Source organism: Miniopterus natalensis, chromosome 19 (assembly GCF_054644295.1).
Source record: "Miniopterus natalensis isolate mMinNat1 chromosome 19, mMinNat1.hap1, whole genome shotgun sequence".
Taxonomy (NCBI): domain Eukaryota; kingdom Metazoa; phylum Chordata; class Mammalia; order Chiroptera; family Miniopteridae; genus Miniopterus; species Miniopterus natalensis.
In genome coordinates this window covers 18,589,361-18,610,554 of record NC_142099.1, presented here as the reverse complement: position 1 = coordinate 18,610,554, position 21,194 = coordinate 18,589,361, and the positions used below count along the sequence as shown (strand labels likewise).

General features: G+C 48.0%; 1 protein-coding gene across 1 annotated transcript in view; it reads right to left on the bottom strand.

The window, feature by feature from the left end:
* Positions 1-14,086: 14,086 nt before the first annotated feature.
* BRINP2 (BMP/retinoic acid inducible neural specific 2) overlaps positions 14,087-21,194 on the bottom strand; it is a 35,976-nt gene continuing 28,868 nt past the window's right edge. Inside the window, exons 4-7 of the mRNA XM_087828109.1 lie at positions 20,554-20,659; positions 17,786-18,022; positions 17,130-17,352; positions 14,087-15,430 (exon numbers count right to left, since the gene is read on the bottom strand). Coding sequence (XP_087684235.1) covers positions 14,314-15,430; positions 17,130-17,352; positions 17,786-18,022; positions 20,554-20,659 — 1,683 coding nt within the window. The 3' untranslated portion in view covers positions 14,087-14,313. The remainder of the gene's footprint in view (positions 15,431-17,129; positions 17,353-17,785; positions 18,023-20,553; positions 20,660-21,194) is intronic.

Below are 21,194 nucleotides of genomic sequence, written 5' to 3'. Positions count from 1 at the left end.
CCTACCTCCTGTATCCACCAAGGTCACTTTCAGTGAATATTTATTTTCAAAATGATTATTTTAGTCAGCTGACTATTTGGTTACTGGGTGGGTGCTGAGAATCTTAGAAAAGTTCCTAAGTAATTAGTGCCTAGAGCTGGTGAGAAGCACAGCTCAGACTCCCTTGGGTTCCCTTGGGTTCCCTCTGACACATTCATTTGCATCTCTATATTAGTCAGCATAAGCCAACGGCTATAACAAACAGCACCCAGGCTCCACTGGGATAACACAACAAATGATTATTTGTGTAACAACAGCCTAATTTGGAGGAGCAGCTCCCCTGGACAGCTTTTTTCTAAGCAGACATCCAAGGGCCCTCGTACCTTACCTCTCATAGCTCTAACCTTCACCTCTCAGAACACTTTCCTGTCTTCTCCAAGGAGAGGAAAGAAAGACGAGAACTGCATGTGGCAGCACCCACAGGGCAGGTCTGGAAAGGGGTACATCATCTGTCCAATTCCTCTGTCCAGAGTTCAGGCACTTGACTTCAAGAGGTTGGCAAATACCAACTAACTCAATGTCAAGGAGAAATAGGGAACAGGTTTGGTGATCATCCAGCTGGTCTTTCCCACAGTCATTCTCTGTCTCCAATGAGACTAAGATAGACTGTTTTGGGCTCTGACTTGACCCTGGAGGTTTGAGAGTCAGGAGACTGTAGGAGAGGGGCAGCATTAATTAGAAGGTGATGTCCTGGAGTTTCAAGGTGATTATTAATCAGGACAATGTCATAGTCAAGGAGTTGTAAAGCCAAACTAAATTCTCTCTCGCTTATATTCCAGATGTATTCTGTCAGTTTCTGAGTCAAAGAAAGGGAAGGTGCTACAAAGCGGAGTGCCAACAGAATGGAGGCGTAGGCCAGGCTTCCCAGCACTGATTGGCACCAGGTTGTCACCCATGGCCCCCAGGTGCCAACCAAGCTCAGTGGATCATTGGTGGTGGGATGGTAGTGGAAGAATGTTTTCTTTGTGCTTTAAAAAGCAACCCCGAAATGTCCAGATTAAGCAACACTATCTGCAAAGGTGTGGAAATTCCATTCTGGTAAGACACTGTGAAAGACAGGAATTGGTCCTGGTGGAGTCATAATAGAGATGGTCATTGTAACAGATGTTGTCGTGTGTCACAGGGGTCCCCCCTTCAGAGTTGACACACACATCTCCTCCTGTCTTGGGATATCAACTGCTGACTGCTCACTAGGAACTGCCTTGTCCAAAGTTATGGCTCCTCCCATGCATAACTCCAGCCAGGTAGCCTATGGCCTGTGACTGCGTGCTTGGAGATTTAAAATCTGAGTCCTCTTGCCTCAATTTGGTACAACTTGGAAAGGTCACTTAGGCTCCAGAACCCCCACAGAATCTGCTTAGGCCTCAGTTAAAGCCTCATTGCAAGTCAGCTTTTCCTTCTGCCCAAATGTGCTTTCTTCACTTCCTTATGTGTGAATCATTTCAAGAACTGCCCCCAGTCAACCTTCTGCATGCAACTTCTCATCGAAGGACTTGTGGATACAAAAAGTGCATTGAGGAAGCTGACTTTCAAACTGGGGTTTTGGAGATGGGTCAGTCATCGACTCCCTGACAGCGCAAACCCCATCACTGGTAGTAGGTGGAGGGAAGCTAGCCCCTGAGATGTTGCAGCAGTGCAGCTAAGTGAGGAAAAATTTCATGCTGTTGTTAAAACTTCCACAAGCAGCAGACTTATATGGGGTGTCCACAGAAAGGGGTACAAGGCCCTCTGCAGTATTTTTCATGATTGAGAGGGAGAAGGGAAATGGTAATCATAAGGACCATGGAATTGGGTGTCTGTTGCTGAGCACCATTGATTTTTACAAGCTCAGATGATTAATCACCATTTCAAGGTAACATAAGAAAGCTACAAGACCTTCTTAGCAACATTTAGGGAAACCCTAATCTCCTGCAGCCAGAATACCGAGTGAAGAGAAACTGGGCTCAAGACTGAATCATTAAAGTGGTAGAGCTTCAGCTAGAACTGAATTCTCAGCCCCAGTAAGTCTCCTATGCCAAGTACAGGGCTCGAATGGGGAAGAAGGAGGGTGGAGACCTGGAGTGTCTAAGAAGACGCGCAGGTAAGTACCTTGACTTCCTGGGTTCCGAAGTCCCCTCCTCCCATCCGCTCTTGTTAGAAGACAATAGCCCATCCCTGGCTTGAAGGCGATGCGGAGGCCTCAAATGAGGCCTGTGCTTTGCAAGACGATGCTTGCCTGCTTCAGGATTACCCCCAGTTCCCCTCCTGGAAACCAGCCCAGCAAGGAAAATGGAATCTCAGTGCAGCCGGGCTAGAGGGAGACATGCTGAGCCCGCTGTGGAAGGAGAGAGGGTGCCCCGCAGGAGCTGCGGGTGTGGCTGGTGTGTACTCGCAGTGGCTGGTAGCATAGGAACAGGGTTGAATTCTGGAGCGTTGGATCACGAGGGGCACAACAGAAGGTTGGATTGAGAGTTCGTTGAAATAGAACTTGATGTTTCCAAAGACAAGTTAGATGAGCAGTCAAAGGGGCTATTTCTTAGTTTACACAAGCAAAAGATATCAAGGGTGAACGATAAGAAGGCTGAGGGGAGCCTCTCAAATGGAAATTCATGTTACTTTGTCAAGTTTCCAGACTTGAGTCAGTTCTCAGACCCAGAGCACCAGAGGCAGAAAGAGTTGCCGATTCCTTATGAGGAAGCCTGCAACTCCATAGCGATTCTATTCCATTGAAATTCCTCTAACCCTTCTCCCAGGGGACGAGAGTCATTTGCTCAAGTGACAACGGTGCATTTGGGAAAAGGCAATACCCAAACCCTTGGGTGAGTGTGGACATAGGGTCAGAATTTACATTGATCCCCAATATGGGACTCAATATGCCGTAATAGCCTTCCCGTTAGAACTGAATCTGCAGATCTATTTGGGAAGTATTGCTATTCGGTGAGGCTATCTGGGGACCGGTAATAAATGGGATCCTGGAATCCTGGGTCTGGCTCACAGTGGGTCCACTGATTTCATGGATCCACCTTATGGTCATTTGCTGGTATAATTGGAACAGACATACTTGGAGTTTGGCAGAAACCCTTGGAATTGGCGCTGCTTCCTTAACCTGTAAAGTAAGAAATCTAGTACTGAAAGCCAAGTGGAAACTTCCACAACTGTGCCTCGCCCCTATCCAAGATAGTAAATTAAAAGATAATATTGCACCCCGGGGAGAATGGTAGACATCAGTGCTTCCTTCAAAAATGTGAAGGATACAAGGGAGTCTTTAACAAATCCCCATTGAATTCACCAGAATGGCTCCTAAAAAAAATGAAATGAATCACAGCTGAATGACTCACTACTGCAAACTTAACCAAGTTAGTGGCCCCAATTGCAGCTACTGTGCTGAAGGTGATTTTACTAAAGCGGATTAATATAGCCTCCCAAACGTATCAGTTAACCATTGATTAATCTGGTGAGCACCTTCTATTCCATCTCTATAAGAAACAAGGATCAGAAGGAGTTCACATTCATGTGAGATGGACAAGAGCCAGTATGGTGTTGTCTTAAGTCATGTTAGCACTTGGACCCTCTGTCATAACATTGCTAGGAGAGACACGGAACGTCTGACATTCTGCAGAACATGACTGTGAACCTTTGGCAAAACACATGTGCTCCAAAGAGTGGAGATGAAAGAGTCAGAGCCCCAGCTTATTAAGTAGGGATCCCGAGTACTCGAGAATGCCAGAACATCCCTTCCAAATTAAACAGCAAGGTGTTGTAGCTTACACCTCCCATCACTAGGAGAGTAGCATAAACCTTAACAGCCTTTTCAGGTTCTAGAGGCGGCATATTCTGTACCTGGGAATACTGCTCTGTTTCACTTGCTGGACAACACTGAAGGCTCTGAGCTTTGAGTTGTGTTCAGAGCAGGAAAGAGCTCAGCAGACCGACCAGGCTGTGGTAAAGTGGTCTTGACACTTAGCCACATGACTCAGGAGACCCATATGGTAGTAGAGGTATCTGTGGTTTGAGAAGAAGATAGTGTGTAAAATTTATGGAAGGCCCAATAGAAGAATCACCACGTAGACCTCTGGGGCCCTGGAGAAAGTCCCTGCCATCTACAACAGAGGACTATCAGCATCAGAAAGCAGTTACTGATGTGCTACGTGGCTCTGGCAAATACTGACCTTCTGACCATGAGATACCAGGGAACCCTGTGAATAGACTATCCATCATGAGCTGGGTTTGATCAGAGCCACCAAGTCACAAGGTAGGACCAGTCCTGCAGTAGTTCATTCTAAGATGGATATGGTACATCTAAGGTTGGGAACAAGCAGATGGGGAGAATATACATAAGCTAACCAGGTAGGTGGCACAGAACCCCCATGCCACCCATCCTTGTTGCACTAGTGTATCTCCCACAGCTCACATCGGGGGCTTAGTGGGAGGGCCTGTATGACCAGATAAGAAAGAAATAGGAAGGCCAAGCTTTATTTATAAGGTGGCTTTAATGAACTGGGATGATGGGAAGGCCTCAGCGGACAGTTTTGATGTTAGGTGCAATTAGTGGTCAGCTTAGTGTAAAAAGAGGTGGCTTGAGGTAAAAAATATGGATGAACTCATGGGCAGTGTGAATGGCATGGTTGGTTGGTCAAGGGCCTGGAAGGAGAAATATTGGCAAATCTGAGACAAAGAGGTCTGGTAAAAAGGCATGTGAATGGGTCTATGAAAGTGGAAGCATGAAGATTTTCAAACTGTATGTTAATACTGAGCAGAAAACGCCTGTTATGGAAGAGCTACTAAACAACTAGGCAGGATGACTTGGTCAGCTGGTGAAAGCCTATATCCATCATAGGCCACTCTGGCGCTGGCACAGTGAGTGCGTGAACTAAATAGCCGTGGATGTATTCTAATTCATTAAGGAGCCAGGATGTATTCTCGTTCATTAAGGCCGATCCAGTTGCTGCTGCTGCTGAATGGTCCTTGGAGGCAGCCAAGAACTTTGGAGATGGGCTACAAACAAATACCCTGGATTATTGATTTTTCTCACCTTTTCATCATTTTAGCTTTGGGTGCTTTTGTGTACCACAGATAGTGCTGAGAGAGACAGACATTTTTCTGTAGGCTCTGCAGTAAAACAATTTTCTCAAGTGCTACTGGTAAGAGCAGAAAGGAAAAGCCCTCCCGGCCCCATAGGAGGCAGCAAGAACAAGAATGCATTGGCTGAAGTCGAGTGATTAAGAGTAAAGGGAATAGTAAAACTACATTTGAGGATGAGATGCTCTTGTATATAGAAAATTCTAAGGAATCCACACCAAAAAACCATAACTATTAGAACAAATGAAGCAAGTTTAGCAGTGTATACACAAACAATGAACAATCCAAAAATGAAATTAAGGAAACAATTCCATGTATAATAGCATCAAAAATAATAAATTTATAAATAAATAAATTTAGCAAAAGTAGTGTGAGACTTTTACGGTCCAAAATTACAAAATATCATTGAAAGAAATTAAAGATTTAAATAGAAAGACGTTCCATGTTTATGGATCAGAAGCCGTAAGATGGTTACAATGGCAATACTCCCCAAACTGATCTACAGAGTCAACACAATCCTTATCGAATCCCAGCTGCCTTTTTCTCTTCTTCTTTTTTTTTTTTTTTTTGCCGAAAATGGCAAGCTGAACCTTACAAAAATATGCAAATGCAAGAGACCCAGAATAGCCAAACATCTTGATAAGTAAAAACAAAGTCGGAAGATATATATTTCTTGATTTTAAAACTTATTACAAAGCTACAGTGAAAAATACAGTGTGATATTGTCATAATGATAGACATATGGATACATCAAATCAGGTTGAGAGCACAGAAATCAAGCCATATAAATTTGGCCAATTAATTTTTGATACATGTGCCAAGACAGTTCCCTGGGGGAAGAAAAGTCTTTTCAACAAATGTGCTGGGAAAACTGGATATCCCCATGCAAAAGAATGATGGTGGACCCCTATCTCACACCATACACAAAATTTAACTCAAAATGTATCAGAGGCCTAAATGTAAAAGCTAAAGCTCTTAAAAATTTTTTTAAACTCTTTTTTAAACTTTCTTCTTAGAGTTTCTCTCTTTTGCATTTCTAAAACACTTTCTTCTTAGAAGATAACATAGGCACAGATCTATGCAATCTTAAATTAGGCAATAGATGTTTAGATAGGACACCAAAAGCATAAGCAGCCAAAGAAAAAAATAGATCAATTGGACTTTATCAAAATTTTAAACTTTTGTGCTTCAAAGGACATTATCAAATAAGTGAAAAGAAAGTCCACATAGTGTGGGAAAATATTTATATTTGTAAATCATATGATGTTTATTCATCACACATATTGTATGTTTGCACTTACATAAAATGTTCAGAATAGGCCTATCCATAGACACAAAATAGATTAGTGGTTTCCAAGGACTGGGGGTTAGGGAGGAATGGAAAGTGATTGCTAATGGGCCCAGGATTTCCCTCTTGGGTGGTGTAAATGTTCTGGAATTAGATAGTGGTGACTGATGCACAACCTTTTGAATAAAAACTACTGAATTGTATACCTTAGAGGGGTAAACTTAATGGTATGTGAATCATATCTTAATAAAGCTATTATTTTACAAAGAAGAAGGAAGAAAGTGAAGGGCATGGACCCAGGAGGCTGGGTTTAGAACGTGAACGTTACGCGGAACCAGCATTGTGTCGGTGAACACGTACCCAGACATATGCCGCTCCTCCTCAGAACATCTCCCCACCTTTCTGCCTGTGCACACCTTATGCTCCTAATGCAACTGGAATGTAAACTCTGCCTCTGTGTGTATCTAAAAAACTTATGGCAGTACTACACCCTACTTCCCCATCCAAGAATTCAACCAGGAGTTGACTGTAATCTGGAATTTGCTAAAAGTGCGCTTAATATACGCTGTTGGAAAGAGACAGTCTAATGAGCAGGTTAACTAGCCGTTGGCGTGGGCACTCCATGCTCGATCACTGTAATGAGTTATAGATCACCCGAAACATGTACCTGGGCCACGTGACCAGCCAGGCACAGGCATTTTGGTGATGAGTGATGTTATAATATTTTATTCTCTGCTTTTATAGGGGGTCTATATAAAAAATATCCATGTGAATGGCTTATCTAAGTCAGCCACAAAATCTTAATTGAAGACCTTTTCCATTATATTACCCAGTGCTCCTGATGTCAGGGCCTAGGTGATAAGTGTCTCTTTGTTACCAGGAAGAAGTTTGCTTGGGCAAGTGAGTAATATGAAGATTTCTTTTTCTTTCCTTTGTTTCTTTTTCCTTCCCTTCCCTTTCCCCCAAACATAGAAAGTATCTAATGCATTAAAAACAACCTACACAGCCTGGCCGGGCGTGGCTCAGCGGTTGAGCATCAACCTAGGATCCAGGCGATCGGGGTTTGATTCCCGGTCAGGGCACATGCCCGGGTTGCGGGCTCGATCAATGACTCCCTCTTCATTGATGTTTCTATCTCTCTCTCTCCCTCTCCTTTCCTCTCTCTGAAATCAATAAAGATACATTTTTTAAAAACAAACAAACAAACAAACAAAAACAACCTACACACTGAGCCTGTGAGCCTGTGGTGGCCTTTTACAGCCTTATCTTATTTAACCATCACAACATCCTCTGCTATACACACTGCTATTGGCCCTCTTATACAGATGTGCAGCCTGAGGCTGGAAAGATTAGATGACATATCCTGCTTCTCACAATGTGTAAGTGGCAGAGGTGGGATTTGAACCAAGGCAGCCCTGCTCCACAAAGCATCCTAAGTCCAGCTTCTGCTTACACTTAGCTGTACAGCCTCCCCCCACCTGAGTTTTGAATCCTAAGTCATCTGCAAAATTTTTGAATTAAGGGAGTGTACCTACTAAATACATGTTTACTTTATTCCCCACATCTCCTGGCTGAAAAAGCTCCATAAATAACAGTGATTGATTCATTCCTCTAAGTTCTGAGATCCTTGGAAGAATGACCCTCCATAAATTCCGGTGGCTATTTTTATTAATGATGCCAGGGTAGTAGTAATCATACAGGCTCGAGGGGGGAGGACAGCTGAAAACACAAGTGATTCATTTTATTTCTCAGGTGAGGTGCCTGGAAGTGGCATGGCACCTTAGCAGCCTACAGTCTGGGGCCTCTGGGTGCTTGCACATTGCTGGTGTTAATTTAATCGTCTCCTCTGATGTGTGTTTCCATAGAGTGACAGGTACTCCCTCTCACTTCTGAATAGATTTACTCTGATAGTCTTGGGGAAACAGACCTTTAACTCTGCCAGCGTGATTCAGCCGGTCTGTGGGACTGCTCAGCTGTGAACGCATTCATGAGCAAGCCAGCTCTCAGCCCGCAGAATTCTGATTCGGTTGTTTCCTCTTTTCTCCTTCCTCTGTTTTCTTACCCTCCTGGTCTAGAGAGGTCAGACACCTGGCTCCTAATTGGTTGAGTGATTAAAGGCCAGTAGAGCACCAAGATTTTCATAAGTGAGGTCCTCACCTCCTAGCCAGACATGATTAACCTTTCGGCGTCTTAGCCCCGTGCTTCTGGGAGGCCCCAGTTTTAGAGCTGATGCTGCAGTGAGACAATAGGCACATCTCTAAGAAGCTTGCTCCTGAAATGCGCTCCACGCACCAGCAGCAGTAGCCCCACTTGGGAGCTTGTTAGATGTGCAAAATCTGGGGCCCCTCCCGGACCTGCCGAATCAGAATCTGCATGTGAATCATATCCATGTTTAAGTCAGAAAGCACTGTTTTGAGACCACTGTACCCTCAAGGGGGGGAGGCAGCTCTGCGACCAAACACACCTCCCATGGCAGTCCCTTGAGCGTGCCTTCGACTGAACAACATGGTGCTGATGTGGGGTTCAGGAGTTAGAAATGAGGGCACCGACCAGACACAGGGCCTTCCGTGGGGCTCGGCTGCCATCCTCGTGCTTTCCTGCTCTCTGAGGATGCACACGTTATATATTCGGTCTTTCCCTCCTGTAAAACATCTGGACACCTGGGGTATTACTTCCATAGTTACTAGAAGGTTCACAATAAAGGCCGTTAGTGTCCCTTCCAGGGAGTGACTTAGGCCCTTTCTGTGCCTCATCAGTACTTTGTACATCTCTATCCGACACTGCACCACTCTCGTTTGTTTACGCCTCCCCTCCCCCACATTACGTTGCCCAATTCTTCATGGCCCAGAAACGTGTTTCAAAGGGTTTTGAATATCCTACCCTTAGCCTAGGGAGCAGCACTTAAAGCATGAATGAAGAAAAGAAGGAAGGCGGGAGGGAGGAAGAGAGGGGAGAAATGGGATTGAGCTTTGGAAAACTGAAGGTATACATGTATTCTGGAAGTGGGAGAGTGAAGGGCAAAAGTGTGCAGAGAGGTGCGTGTTCAGGAAGAGAAAGAAAAGAAGTATCTTAGGGAGGTGGGCATGAAACAGTTGTATTAGCAATAAGGGGACAAGTCAAGAATTAAGGTCACTTGAATATAAATGTGGAATCAATATGCATATCCAGGACTTAAGGGACTGTGTCCTGGGTCACACTGCTTTTAAAAGGATAGTACCAGAAGGACCCCCAATACCTGCATAGAAAATCCAACTCTCTCGTCCACAGGGGAGCAAACTGGGGCCCAGAGAAGTGGAGTGGCTTGCTCACAGGTACAGAGCTGGCTGGTGGCAGAACCAGAAAAGACTGGAAAATGTGTATCTACAGTCAGTCACACAACCTGCATTTTCCAACCTATCCTTCAGGCCCACAGTGCTGGCCACAGTTTTGTCTTGAGTGGCTCCTTTGGGTCACATTCTTACTCTACTGCTGGAAGGAGCAAGAGCTCTCACTGCACAGCAGAGCTGGCCTCAGTCCCCTTCTCCGCCATGGCCCTAGACCTTGGTCATATATATTTGATATGCTGACGGTGCAGTCTGAGGCCTTTGGATGGTACCCAGATGCCTCTAGACAAGAAAGATGATTTGTAGAAGTTTTCAGATTTGTAAAGACATTCAAGCTCTAATTGGTGGGCTGTAGAAAACATCAAGAAATTAGAGGCAGGATGTTGTAATTAAAAAACATTTAGCTGGCCCGGCTGGTGTAGCTCAGTGATTGAGTGTGGACCCATGAACCTAGAGGTCACAGTCAGATTCCCGGTCAGGGCACATGCCCAGGTTGCAGGCTGATCCTCAGCAGGGGGCGTGCAGGAGGCAGCCGATGGATGATTCTCTCTCACCATTGATGTTTCTGTCTCTCTCCTTCTCCCTTCCTCTCTTTGAAATCAATAAAAAAAAAAAAAAAAAAGATTAAAAAACAAACATGTAGCTGACAGAGTCATCAGGCATCCAGCAAGGTGATCCAAGCTGGTTGGAAATATGTGTACACTGTGCCAAAAGCTTGTCCCAGGAGAAACCTGAGTCTTGTCTTTTGCCTGTTAGAGAAGCTGGTTGTTTTTGCTAGAACCAATCCCAGGGAGAGATGTGAAGATATTCCCACCTCTAAGTAGTCTTTTTCTCCTTCCCGGGAAATTGTCTTTCCTACCTCACACTCACACTCCCAGCCCCTGCACCGGGTCCCTGTCATCTCTCAGGACCCAGATGTCACTCACTGGCAGAGAGAGGTAGAGAAGGAAGCAGATGAGATGCGAGTCCCAGCTCTGCTCACAGATACAACCTCGGGTGAGCTCTCTCACCTCTTCTTTCCTACATCAGAAATGAGGAGACTTGAATGGCCTCTAAAAACCTCCAACTCTACAAACTCTATCCGCTCTTCTGCCAGTGGGTTAACTTCAAAGATTTATTTTCTCCTAAGGGCATTTTCATTTTCATACACAACATAAGGGCAAAAAAGGTCTCTCTTGTGCAGGAGAACAGACTTATATGATGAAATCATGAACTCGGGAGGTGACATTCTGGGGCAGGACAGCATGGAGCAATGCACCCCCTCTACGCATAAGGCTGCTCTGCCCATCATGATGACTATTCTCGTATATGTGAAAAGAAGCCAGGAACTGGATGTGATTATTTGTGATATCCAGTGTTTGAAGCAGCTTTCAGATTTATGTTTTTGGCTGTGTATGCGTGAGTGTGCCTGCAGAGCATGGCGTTATATGATTAGAGGCAGGTATTAAATACATTATTTAGTATTAGAGGTATTAGTCTCAAGCATTAGGACAGATTACATTTGATGTATTCATTCTTTAAGGTGACAATTAAGTCTTGAATTCCTTATTATTATAGCCAGTAACTGAATTGTGATTTGGCTCTTAAGTCCGCAGGGAGTTCACCAACATCAACAACTACTAATTAATTAGTGACAATTCTTTATTTGCAACTCTATCTGGGAATAGCTGGTTCACATCTTCTGGTTACTGTAGACTTTGAAAGTGACAGTTTTAACTGAGGGCATCCTTTTATTATTATGGCATTACTCAGCCTAGCCTTTTGAGAAAGTCTATGCTGAATTCATAGTTGTAAGCCTTTAAAAGCCCCTTAAGGAATCCTGTCCACTCTTTATTTCCCCCTCTTCTTCCATCTGCCTTCTAGAAGCAGTCTTGAACTGAGGCTTTGACCCAAGATCTTGTACACCAGATGCCCCATCACTGTCTCAGGACAGAGGAGTCAGGCACCCATCAGAGATAACAGATGAGTAGGTCAAATACAAACATTTCTACTACTGTAATTAATTAATAATGTCTTTTAGGCCTTCTATCAATATGGTACCCACATCTGGGCTCAAAAGGGCACTCCTGAATATTTACCGATGTGTAGTAGTACTTTTAGATGGAGTCGTACACTTGGCTCCCTGGTTTAAACCTTCAAGCAGGCAAGAAGTATATTTCTAAACCATAATACATCCCACCATCATCTCCCCAGAGCCTTCCCAAGACAAGGAGCCTGAGATAAAAAGATTCAGCATCCTTCCTAATAACTCTGCGAGTGTGCTTTGCCCCCAGGCTGGTCTCAGATTCAGAGAGTGAGAGCCGAGGTTCTCCGCCCCTCAGCTGTGGGGCTGGCCCAGGTGCCGGGTGAGCCTTGGTGCACTGCCTCACTTCCCACCAGGACAGCTTCACCCTGCTGGGTCCATACTGCTCATTCTGGGCACCACGCATTCTTAACTGTTTTCCTCCCCACTCTGAATATTGCTGTGCACGGTGCACCTTTCATCTGGGGTGAAAGCTTCTGCCCGCCCGCTCCCACAGCAGGTAGACGTGGACACTCATAGGGCTAAAATCAAACTCAAGTATCTACCTTACACTCCCAGTCCCCATCCCTGGAAGGAATCAGAGCCTTCCCACCAAAAGCAGCCTCCTCTGGCCCATCAACAGCCCTGTTGATGAAGATGACATCCGCTGGTTCCATCTCCCACAGACAAAGACCTCGAGATACACCCCCAAAGCAAGTGGTGGCTGAATTCGAAATAGGCAATAACTGTTCATCCCTGGTCCACCCATCACCCTCATTCCCACCCTAGAGGACTGCGGGGGGTTGTGAAGCAACCAATGCCCTCAGCTGCTTATCTACCTAGGGTTTCAGGTCCTCGTGGACTGAGAGATGGCTCAGGGATTAAATATAACGCCGGATTCTTCTCTGTGCCCTTAGGCAGATGGACGTGACCATCCTCTCATGGTCCCCGGCTCATTTCGTACCAACTGAGAGAACCACGGGTACGGAATGAGGTGCTTAGTATGTATGTGGTGACTCCCGCTTGAATTAAATGGGGGCCGTCATGCCTGCGCATTGCCCTGGAGCTTGTGGAGAGCAGAGAGGGACATGGCTCTTCAGAGGGTTTGCTGGGAAGCGACTCCCACAGCAGCCGGGGAGGCACTGTGGGGAGAGGAGGCACTGCCCTCCCTGCATGGCACATGGAGCGCCTGCTTTCTAGGCTGGGAAGGTGGTCGTCAGGCGGAATGGAGGGAACCGATGCCAGGTCGGGGTCTTTCCCAGCTTCCTCAAAGGGCCACCCCAGACGTTGAGATGCAGAGTGTGGGGAATTCTCCTGATGTCTGAGCAGTGTAGGCAAAGAGGGGCCCCCTTTAGCCGGCATTCGCCCAGCATGAGGTCTGCAGTTCCCCTAAGGAGCAAAGACTTTCATACTCTTCTGCTGATAGTGGGCAATCCTGGTTGTAAGACCCATGTTAGTCTAGCCTCACTCCATCTCACTCCAGTCTTCTCTCTCTCTCTCTCATTCTATCTCACACACACACATGCACTCACACCTCACCCCCAGTCAAGGCAGACATGCATTCACCGTGTACACCCTAGTCAGCCAGCCTCCCACACAGCAATATCCACCATCTAAGGACACACACGTCATTCACAGAGCAATTTAAAAAAATCCAGGCAACCCAGGGAACTGTGCTCTTTTTTTCCTCTCTTCTCTCTCATTTCCCCCCTAATAAAGGTCTTAAAAAATATATATTAAACCAGTCAATTTTTTTACTCATATGTTCATGTGGCTGGAGCAGATTGACAGGGAAAACAATCACAAAATAAATATTTTTGTTTTTGTTTTTAAAAAAGAATATTTCCCTACACATTGTCTCTCTCTAACTGGACAGATTGGGGGTTGTTGGAAGGGGAGCGCTGGCTGGACCACGAAGGGGTGTGGAACAAACCAGGGCCCCGAAACTGGGGCGGCCAAGAAAGCCAGAGGACAGGAGGGTGGGAGGAGTGAGAAGGGGAGCGAGGCCGCCTGCCCGCCCTGAGAGTCCTCAGTTGGTGTCACTTGTTTCCTGAAGGAGCCGGCTTGAGGAGCAGTCAGAGTCTGGGAGGGCTCCGAAGCGGCGGAGTACAAAAAGTAGGAACCAGTGTGGGGAAGCACGGAACTCGGCTGTTGTAAGAAACCTGGTTAAAAAGAATACAAAAGTGACTCCACAGAGGGGGAGAAGGGGCTCCCACCCCTCCCGCTTCCTTGAATGATAAGAATCACTTCTCAGGATTTGTTTGTTTTCATGGTTTGGCTGGTTCTTTATCTTAATCTCTCCCTTGGCTCCTCTCCTTCAACCGCATTCATTTTGGAAAGCACCGACTCTGCAGGCGCCAGGCTGCTGCGCTGTAGCCTCCCCGAGGGAGTGTGTGCGTGTGTGTGCGCCCGTGTGTGCACGCGCAGGGTGAGTGTGTGCGTGTGTGCAGTGACTGTTCCTCTCTCTCCGGCCTGCTTCAGTCCAGGCCCCGAGGTCCCATCTGCTGGGTGCATAGAGTCTCAAGGGAGCGCCTTGTTGGTACCAAGGTGAGGGCCTGGATGCGTGGATCCCCTCCCTGCCCAGCACTGGACTGGGCCCCCCATTAGCTACAGAGTTTGCCTGTCTCGTACTCCACAGGGTTTGGCAGCTTGGAATTGAAAGCCCTCAGGGAGGACTGGATCCTGCCCACCTCGTTGTTGGCCAGCTTGAGCCGGTGCCGGAGCAAGCAGGAGAAAAGGTCCAGCCGGGCTTTGCCCGGTGGAGAAAGCTGGTTAACCCGGTCCCGAAGCTCTATGAGCTGCAGGAGGGCAGAGTCCTGGGACCCTTGAGTGTACGGGTAATCCAACTGCAGGATTAAGTCCCGGATAGCGTCTGGGTCGAAGGGCAGGCTGTAGCCGAAGACCTGCAAGGTGTTGATTTTCATGTAGCCCAAGTTCTTGGAGGGATCGGTCATCTCCAGGGGCTCGTAGTAGATTGTCTCGTTGGAGCTGTCGTCCAGGGACTTGATTCGGCTCCGTAGGTAAACATGGACTGTCTCAAAGAAGGTCTTCCACCTGTTTCCCAAGGTGATCGTCCAGTTTTGGCACTGGGCAGCCGCATCCACGTTAGTCCTTTCCCAGTCTGGGAAGCGGCCCTCGTTCACGGGCATGAACCAGCTCTCAGAGTGGCTGCCCCCAAAGGGGTTGACATAGATGGCCATGACAGGCTCCAGGGTGCTGTTCTTGGTGAGGCAGATCTGCAGGGACAGGGCCAGCATCACATGCACCAGCCCGGGCTTGTACTTGTTGCTCTTCAGGGTGAGCAGCATGCGCTTCCTCCAGGAAGGGTCGAACCAGCTGCCCAGGCGCATGTCGTTGCTGATGAAGATGGAGTGCACCTCGATGCGGCTGTCCCACTTCTGCAGCAGGTACTTCAGCTCCAGGTCCTGCAGGTCTGTCTCCAGCCCCAGGAAGTTCTCCAGGGACTCCGCCACCTCCGGCCGGCACAGCCCTTGGGCCAGCACGTAGCCCGGGTTGCAGCTCCCACAGCGTGTGCTGTTGTCCCGAGCACAGTGGGCACAGGCGGGCCCTTCACCCAAGGTGCATGGGATGGGGCCCTGGCAGGAAGATTGGTCATAGGGGCAGCTGCAGCTGTGGCTCTGTTCCAGGAAGGTGCCAGGGAAGGTGCTCTCTCCACAGTAGAGGAAGGACTGGATTCGGTTCCACCAGTAGGACAAGGACCTTTGGGACAGAAGAAAAAAATGAAGCAAGAGTCATAGGAAGCCACGCACCGCCATCCTCCCTGAGGGTAGCAGGACATTGACTAATAGGCAAGGACAACGATGAAGAAATTAAAGGCCCAAGTTCCCTAAAGGATGGAAACCCTGCTGTGCCACTTTGGAAAGACAGACTGGGCCTGCCTTGGTGTCTGATGGATCTGCCCCAGAAATATTTCACATGGAAGCAGCCAGGCCCCTCCCTCCCGGGCACCGCCTCACGCCCTCATTCAAAGCCCACGGAGCTCTCCACCAGCTTTGGTATCAAACCTGTTTTCAGCCTCTTAAGTGAGATCTCTCCACAACCTGCTCTCCAGACTTTCCAGCATCGTGCCTGCTTCTGACTTCTGTCCCACTTCTCGGTCACAGTCCTTTCTATTCCCTCCACTTCTCTCACTCTTCCACCAAGACAAGGGATTTTCTAGGGCCTGCTCCCTCTAAAGATTTCAGCTCTGTGATAATGCCTCCCCAGAGAGGTCTTCCGTGACTTCCCTTCAGAAGAACCGCCCGGTCACTCTGTGTCCCATCACCCTGTCTCTGTGAACCCACAGCAGTGGTCAGTATCGGAAAGTACTGTGTTTCTTGAATGTTGACTTGCTCATGGACGGCGTCCTTGCAGATTCCATAAGAGCAGAGACACTGTGCTATTTACCAGCATACTCTCAGAAACCAGAATTGTTCCTGGTGCAGGGTAAACATCTAATAATTATTTGTTGAAAAGGAAGTGAGCCCGCCTCAGAAGCCCTTGCTGGCCTGCTCTCTCCCTCCCCTTCCTCACCTGAGCCGCAGTTAGAGTTACGCCTCTGGGTGGCTGCCAGGGCAGCTCCCTCCCGGGGACTGCTCCCTCTCACAGGCACCAGCCTCTCTATCTCCTCCCGCACAGCCTGGCCACGACCTCTTTCCCCGTGGTGGCTTTTCTCTCTGGCCTTTGCTTCTATTGACCATGTTTTTTATTTATGTTTCATGAACGTGAATTTAAGTGGCTCTAAGTGGCTACCACATAGCTGCAATTTTTCAGTTTTTATGTTTCTGTATACAGTATTTATTCAATCTTCCCAAATAACAAATATCCCCCACAGTTTAATTAAGTCACATGCAATGTAGACTTAATAAAAACTTGTTGAACAAATGAGTGAACGAGCAGATGAATGAGTGAGTGCCTGAGATGACACAGCCCCGCTCTGCTCCCAAGGACACGGGACCTCAGTTCTCTTTCCTCTGTGACTCAGAGCAGTCACTTCTTTGAAACAGTCCAATGCGTGTATTTCTCATACCACTCAATTGGTGTATGAGCTTTGACTCCACCCCCTTTCTTTCCTAAAAGACTTATCAAAATGGAAATAAGTGAGAATAAGGGTATTGTTAGAATGACATTTGATTCTACTAAATGATTGGAAATAAGTGAGAATTAGAGGAGTATTAGAATAACATTTGAATCTACTATCATTTATGTAAAAGTACAATTGGACTCTGTTTTTCACTCTGTCACTGTAGATACATCTCATAATTGAGAATGACACATGAGTAGGTCAAGATAACAGGAGAATCTAAAAAGCCATGCGTGTGGGCCACTACTCCCAGGTCTCATGTGGGCAGAGGGTCCTCCCTGGCCTTAGCCACTGGGGGAGGTGCTGAGGACTGGCTCTGGCATCTGGGCTGCTCACCTCTCCTTGGGCAGGCGGAAGCGAGGCTGCCGATGGCAGCGTTTACAGAGGTTGAAGAGCCGGCGGACGATCCGATGCGTCTTCTTGAACAGCACTTTCAAGCTGGCTCCCAGCTGCTGGTAGCGGTGCTGGAGGCTGGTGTCCATGGCCCAGAACTGGGAGATGGCTGTGGAGTTCAGGAACCTGTCGTCAGGCAGCCTTTTCAGCAGGGCCTGGAATTCCTCTGTGGGCAAGGACACAGGGCTGAGCTGGGGGGGGCGGAGGGGGGGACCATGTACACCCTGGGAGGTCTAGGAGCCATGCACTCCCAGAACTTCTCTACACACTTTATTCATTCAGCAAACATTGTGCACCTCATGTGCAGGCACTGTTCTAGGCACTGTGGAATCTGTAGCAAACAAGATAGATAGGACCTATGCCTCCCTTATATTTCATTAGCTTATTAAGTCCTTCAAACACATCTCTTTGGTAGATATTATGTCCATTTGCATTTAGAACAGAAAGAAATGACTGGAGACTCAGAGTGGTGAGAGAACCTGCTTGAGGTCATAGAGGTGGCTGAGCCAGGACCCGTGGTGAGTTCCCATGATCTTGTCCTGCTCCTTACAGCCACCTCCCTCGGACAGGGAGGAAATCTGGGACTGGCAACTGCTCACCTGACTCCTCAAACTGCCGGTTGTGAGTGGCCCAGGAGTCCTGGATTTGCAGCAGGCTGTCCTCCATGGCCTGGATGTCGGCGTCAGGGCAGTTGCACTCCGGGAAGGTGGGGCTGCACTTGCACCAACAGTCATTCTCCCTGCAGATGAGCTCGCCCTCCGAGCTGCATGTGATGTAGCTGAGCGCCGCGGCCACAAAGCGCTCGCGCAGGTACTCAGGTAGCAGCACCTGCAGGCCTAGGGAAAGGACGTGTCAGGGAATCGCCGGGTGGAACCAGTGGGGACTCATTTTCCCTCACCCCAGGCTGCAGAAGCCCCAGCTGGGGTTCTGCTGCCTTGTGCCTTCTGGGCCCGAGAATGGTCACCCCAGGGCCTGATCCTGCGGAGCTGGTTGGAAGAGAGGGTTGCCGCCGCCCCAGTGACAGATGGGGGAGGATCTGAAAATGCAAATGAGGAACATCAAAGCCCAAGGCTTAGTCGAACCCTTATATCAGCCAAATTGAGAGTGTGCACATCATATGAATGGGCTTATTGGCTACCCATCAGCATTTCTAGGACGGAAACAGGAAGATGTTTCAGATAAAAGAAGAGCTTACAGCTCTCTTGGGGGAGGAATCAAGCCTTGATGGGCTTTTTGCTTTGTCTCTGATAACCATCCTGTTTCCAGCTTCGCTGAGATTAGCAGCAGGCATCCTAGGATGTTACTGAATGCTGGGCCTCCTGGGCCTCCCACCCCAGCCCTGATGACAGAGGAGGCTGCCCTGGTTAGGAGGCAGGGACAGGCACTACACCAAGCACTCTCCATATACAATCGCAAGTAACAGTTATGGTCATCCTGAGCCTCTTAGAGGTGAGGAAATCCATGGCCAGTGACAACAGTGACCAGCCAAGTCACAGTACTAGTAAAGTCAGCTTGGTGTCAGACCCTGACCTTGTCCCGCCAGGTCACACTGCGTAACTGGGACTGGCCACCCCATCTCAATATGATTTAACTCTTGAGGAGATTTGAAAGTAGGATGGTGGTAGATACCCAAGTTCAGTCAGGCCCGGGTACATGCAAATGGCTCTCAGCTCTCTCCTAATTAGCGTCTTCTGATCTTGAATGTAATCCACTAAAGCTTCCATTTTCCCACCCATCTGTGGTGGGTATTAGTTTACCAGTAGCAGAATATTCTCCTAGTTGGCTTTGAGCCACACAGGGTGGCTGTTGGAAGCACATCAAGGGATGAATGAAGGACAGGCATGCCTTTGGACACAGCCTGAGCATGTCCAAGGTCAGGAGGCTTCCCCAGTAGGGACATTGTGAGATCCTGTGTCAGGAGAGTGAGGGGCATGGGGACTTCTGGATATGATGCACTCCCCTTTCCTCCAATGTCTGCCAGCTCTTTATTTTCACACCCTTGACCTTGTCCTTGGCAGGAAATCAGAGAGCCCAAAGTATGTACCCCAGTCTCAGCAGACCTCAAAATATAAGTTAGAATTGCAGCCACAGCGGATGTTTGGTGTTCTCGTCTGAGGTCTCCCTCCAATTCTGAACTGCTCCTGAATTCTCCTTTCTTGATGTTGTGCCCGCAGCGGTGCTTGGGCAGCCCCCCCCCCCCGACTCCCCGTCCACAGGCGCGCTTTCAGCACTCACCCCTCTGCAAGTCCGCTCCTTTCACCTCCCCCGTTGCCTCCCTCCCCCTCACCATAACACTTCGAGTTGCTATAAAATAAGTGCCCGGAGCAATGTCTGCATGAGTGATGGCCTATAAAATTAAATGGCATAAACTATTCCAAATGAACCACCAGACATTCTGAACTTCACTCGTCGCCAATTTCCAGACACCAACCCAGCCCATCCGGGGACATAGGAGAAGACGGATGCTGACTGCGTCAGGTGCCTCTAAGTAAAGGAGTCTTTTACTCTTCTCTCTTATCTGTTCCTTGATTTCTAAAGCATTTATGGGTTGTATCCGGCTCAGGTTGCCTGGAATTTGTAATCGTAGATCCTGGGTGAGGGCTATTGATTTTATAATACAGAGACAATAATATCTTAAGCAGAGTCCAATTCAGTTAGGCCTTAAGAAAAATGAACTTTTCCCACTGCCAAACAGCTCTTTCTGAATCAGTTCGCGTGCCTGGGGGACAGACGGGGGGAGCCGAGGGCCGCCCGTCTCCAGCCTCTGACCCAGCGTAGCTCCCGTCCCTTTGGCTCTTGTTTTCCCCTTTGCTGCTCTGCCTTCGGTCAAGGATTCCATTCCTCTCACATTCTCCTGGCTTGCGTCTCTTATGGAAGATTGCAGACTGGGATCAGAAGCAGCGACCTCACTCAGGGTAACCGGAGGTCCCATAGTTTGTATAGTTCTCAGTCGAGCTAGAGGTGGTGGCCCCATAACCATTCTGCAAGGGCCAGTTGTCCCAGTGTGTTCTCAGGATAAGGCAGGGGGTTGTCTGGGCAACAGGGAGATCACGGAACTGGTCAAGGCCTATAAAGATGGATGTGCTGTTGTTATAGGACAGGGGCCGCCTTCTTGGAAGGATTAGGAGGGAAGGATTTGGGTGTCGAGAGGTATGAGCATTCGTCTTGGGTGTGGGGCAAATCATGTCAGAAGTTTTCTCAAAAGAATGATGGAAAGTTGTTAAATATAAATCCAAAGCTCTCGGAAGTTCTTGTGTTTAAAAGGGTTGAGCAAATGGGTAGGGCTGGCAGGATTTTTTCCTGCTCCCTGGTGACCCCCGTGTCTCCCCAGGTGTGAGGAGTGTGGAACCATCACTGTGCGGCTTACCCAGTAACTGCACTTTGTTCTCCGGACTCTGCACCAGGACCGAGCTGACCGAGTCCAGATTGTCGTAGTTGCTGCAGCCCAGGGGGCCGGTCCTGGTCTCTGTGACCTAGAGAAGGAGGGGCAGAATGTGGGTTTAGATACTAACGGGAGACTCTCCCTTTGCCCTTCCCTTCTCTAGTCATCCAATCTCAGGCCCTGTGTCCAGTCATTGACCCGCCAAAGGAACAGCATGCTTTCCCCCACCCCCGGAGCATAGAGCCACCTTTCTTCCCTGTCCTAAGACAGTGACTGTCGTGGTGCACGGCTGGAAGCAGCTGTTCTACACAGCAGCAGCCTTTCAGAGGGAGCCAAAAAGAATTCGTGTCGGGGAGCAGAAAATTCAGCGTAGGCAGAGGAAGCTGGACCTTTAAGCTGGGTCCCCCCTCTCCTCCCCTGGAGGAAGGCAGGAGACCAGATGTGGATGCTGTCAGCTGCTGGGGAGCCCAGCTGCAGCCACTTCCCGTGGTGCTCACAGGCCTTACAGATCCCTAAGATGAAAAGCACTAGAGAAATATGAGTTATGAGTATTATTATTAGTATTAAACATTTAAGTCCCACCTCGGCACTGAGAAGTCCTTAGAGAAAATCAGCCATGGGCTTAC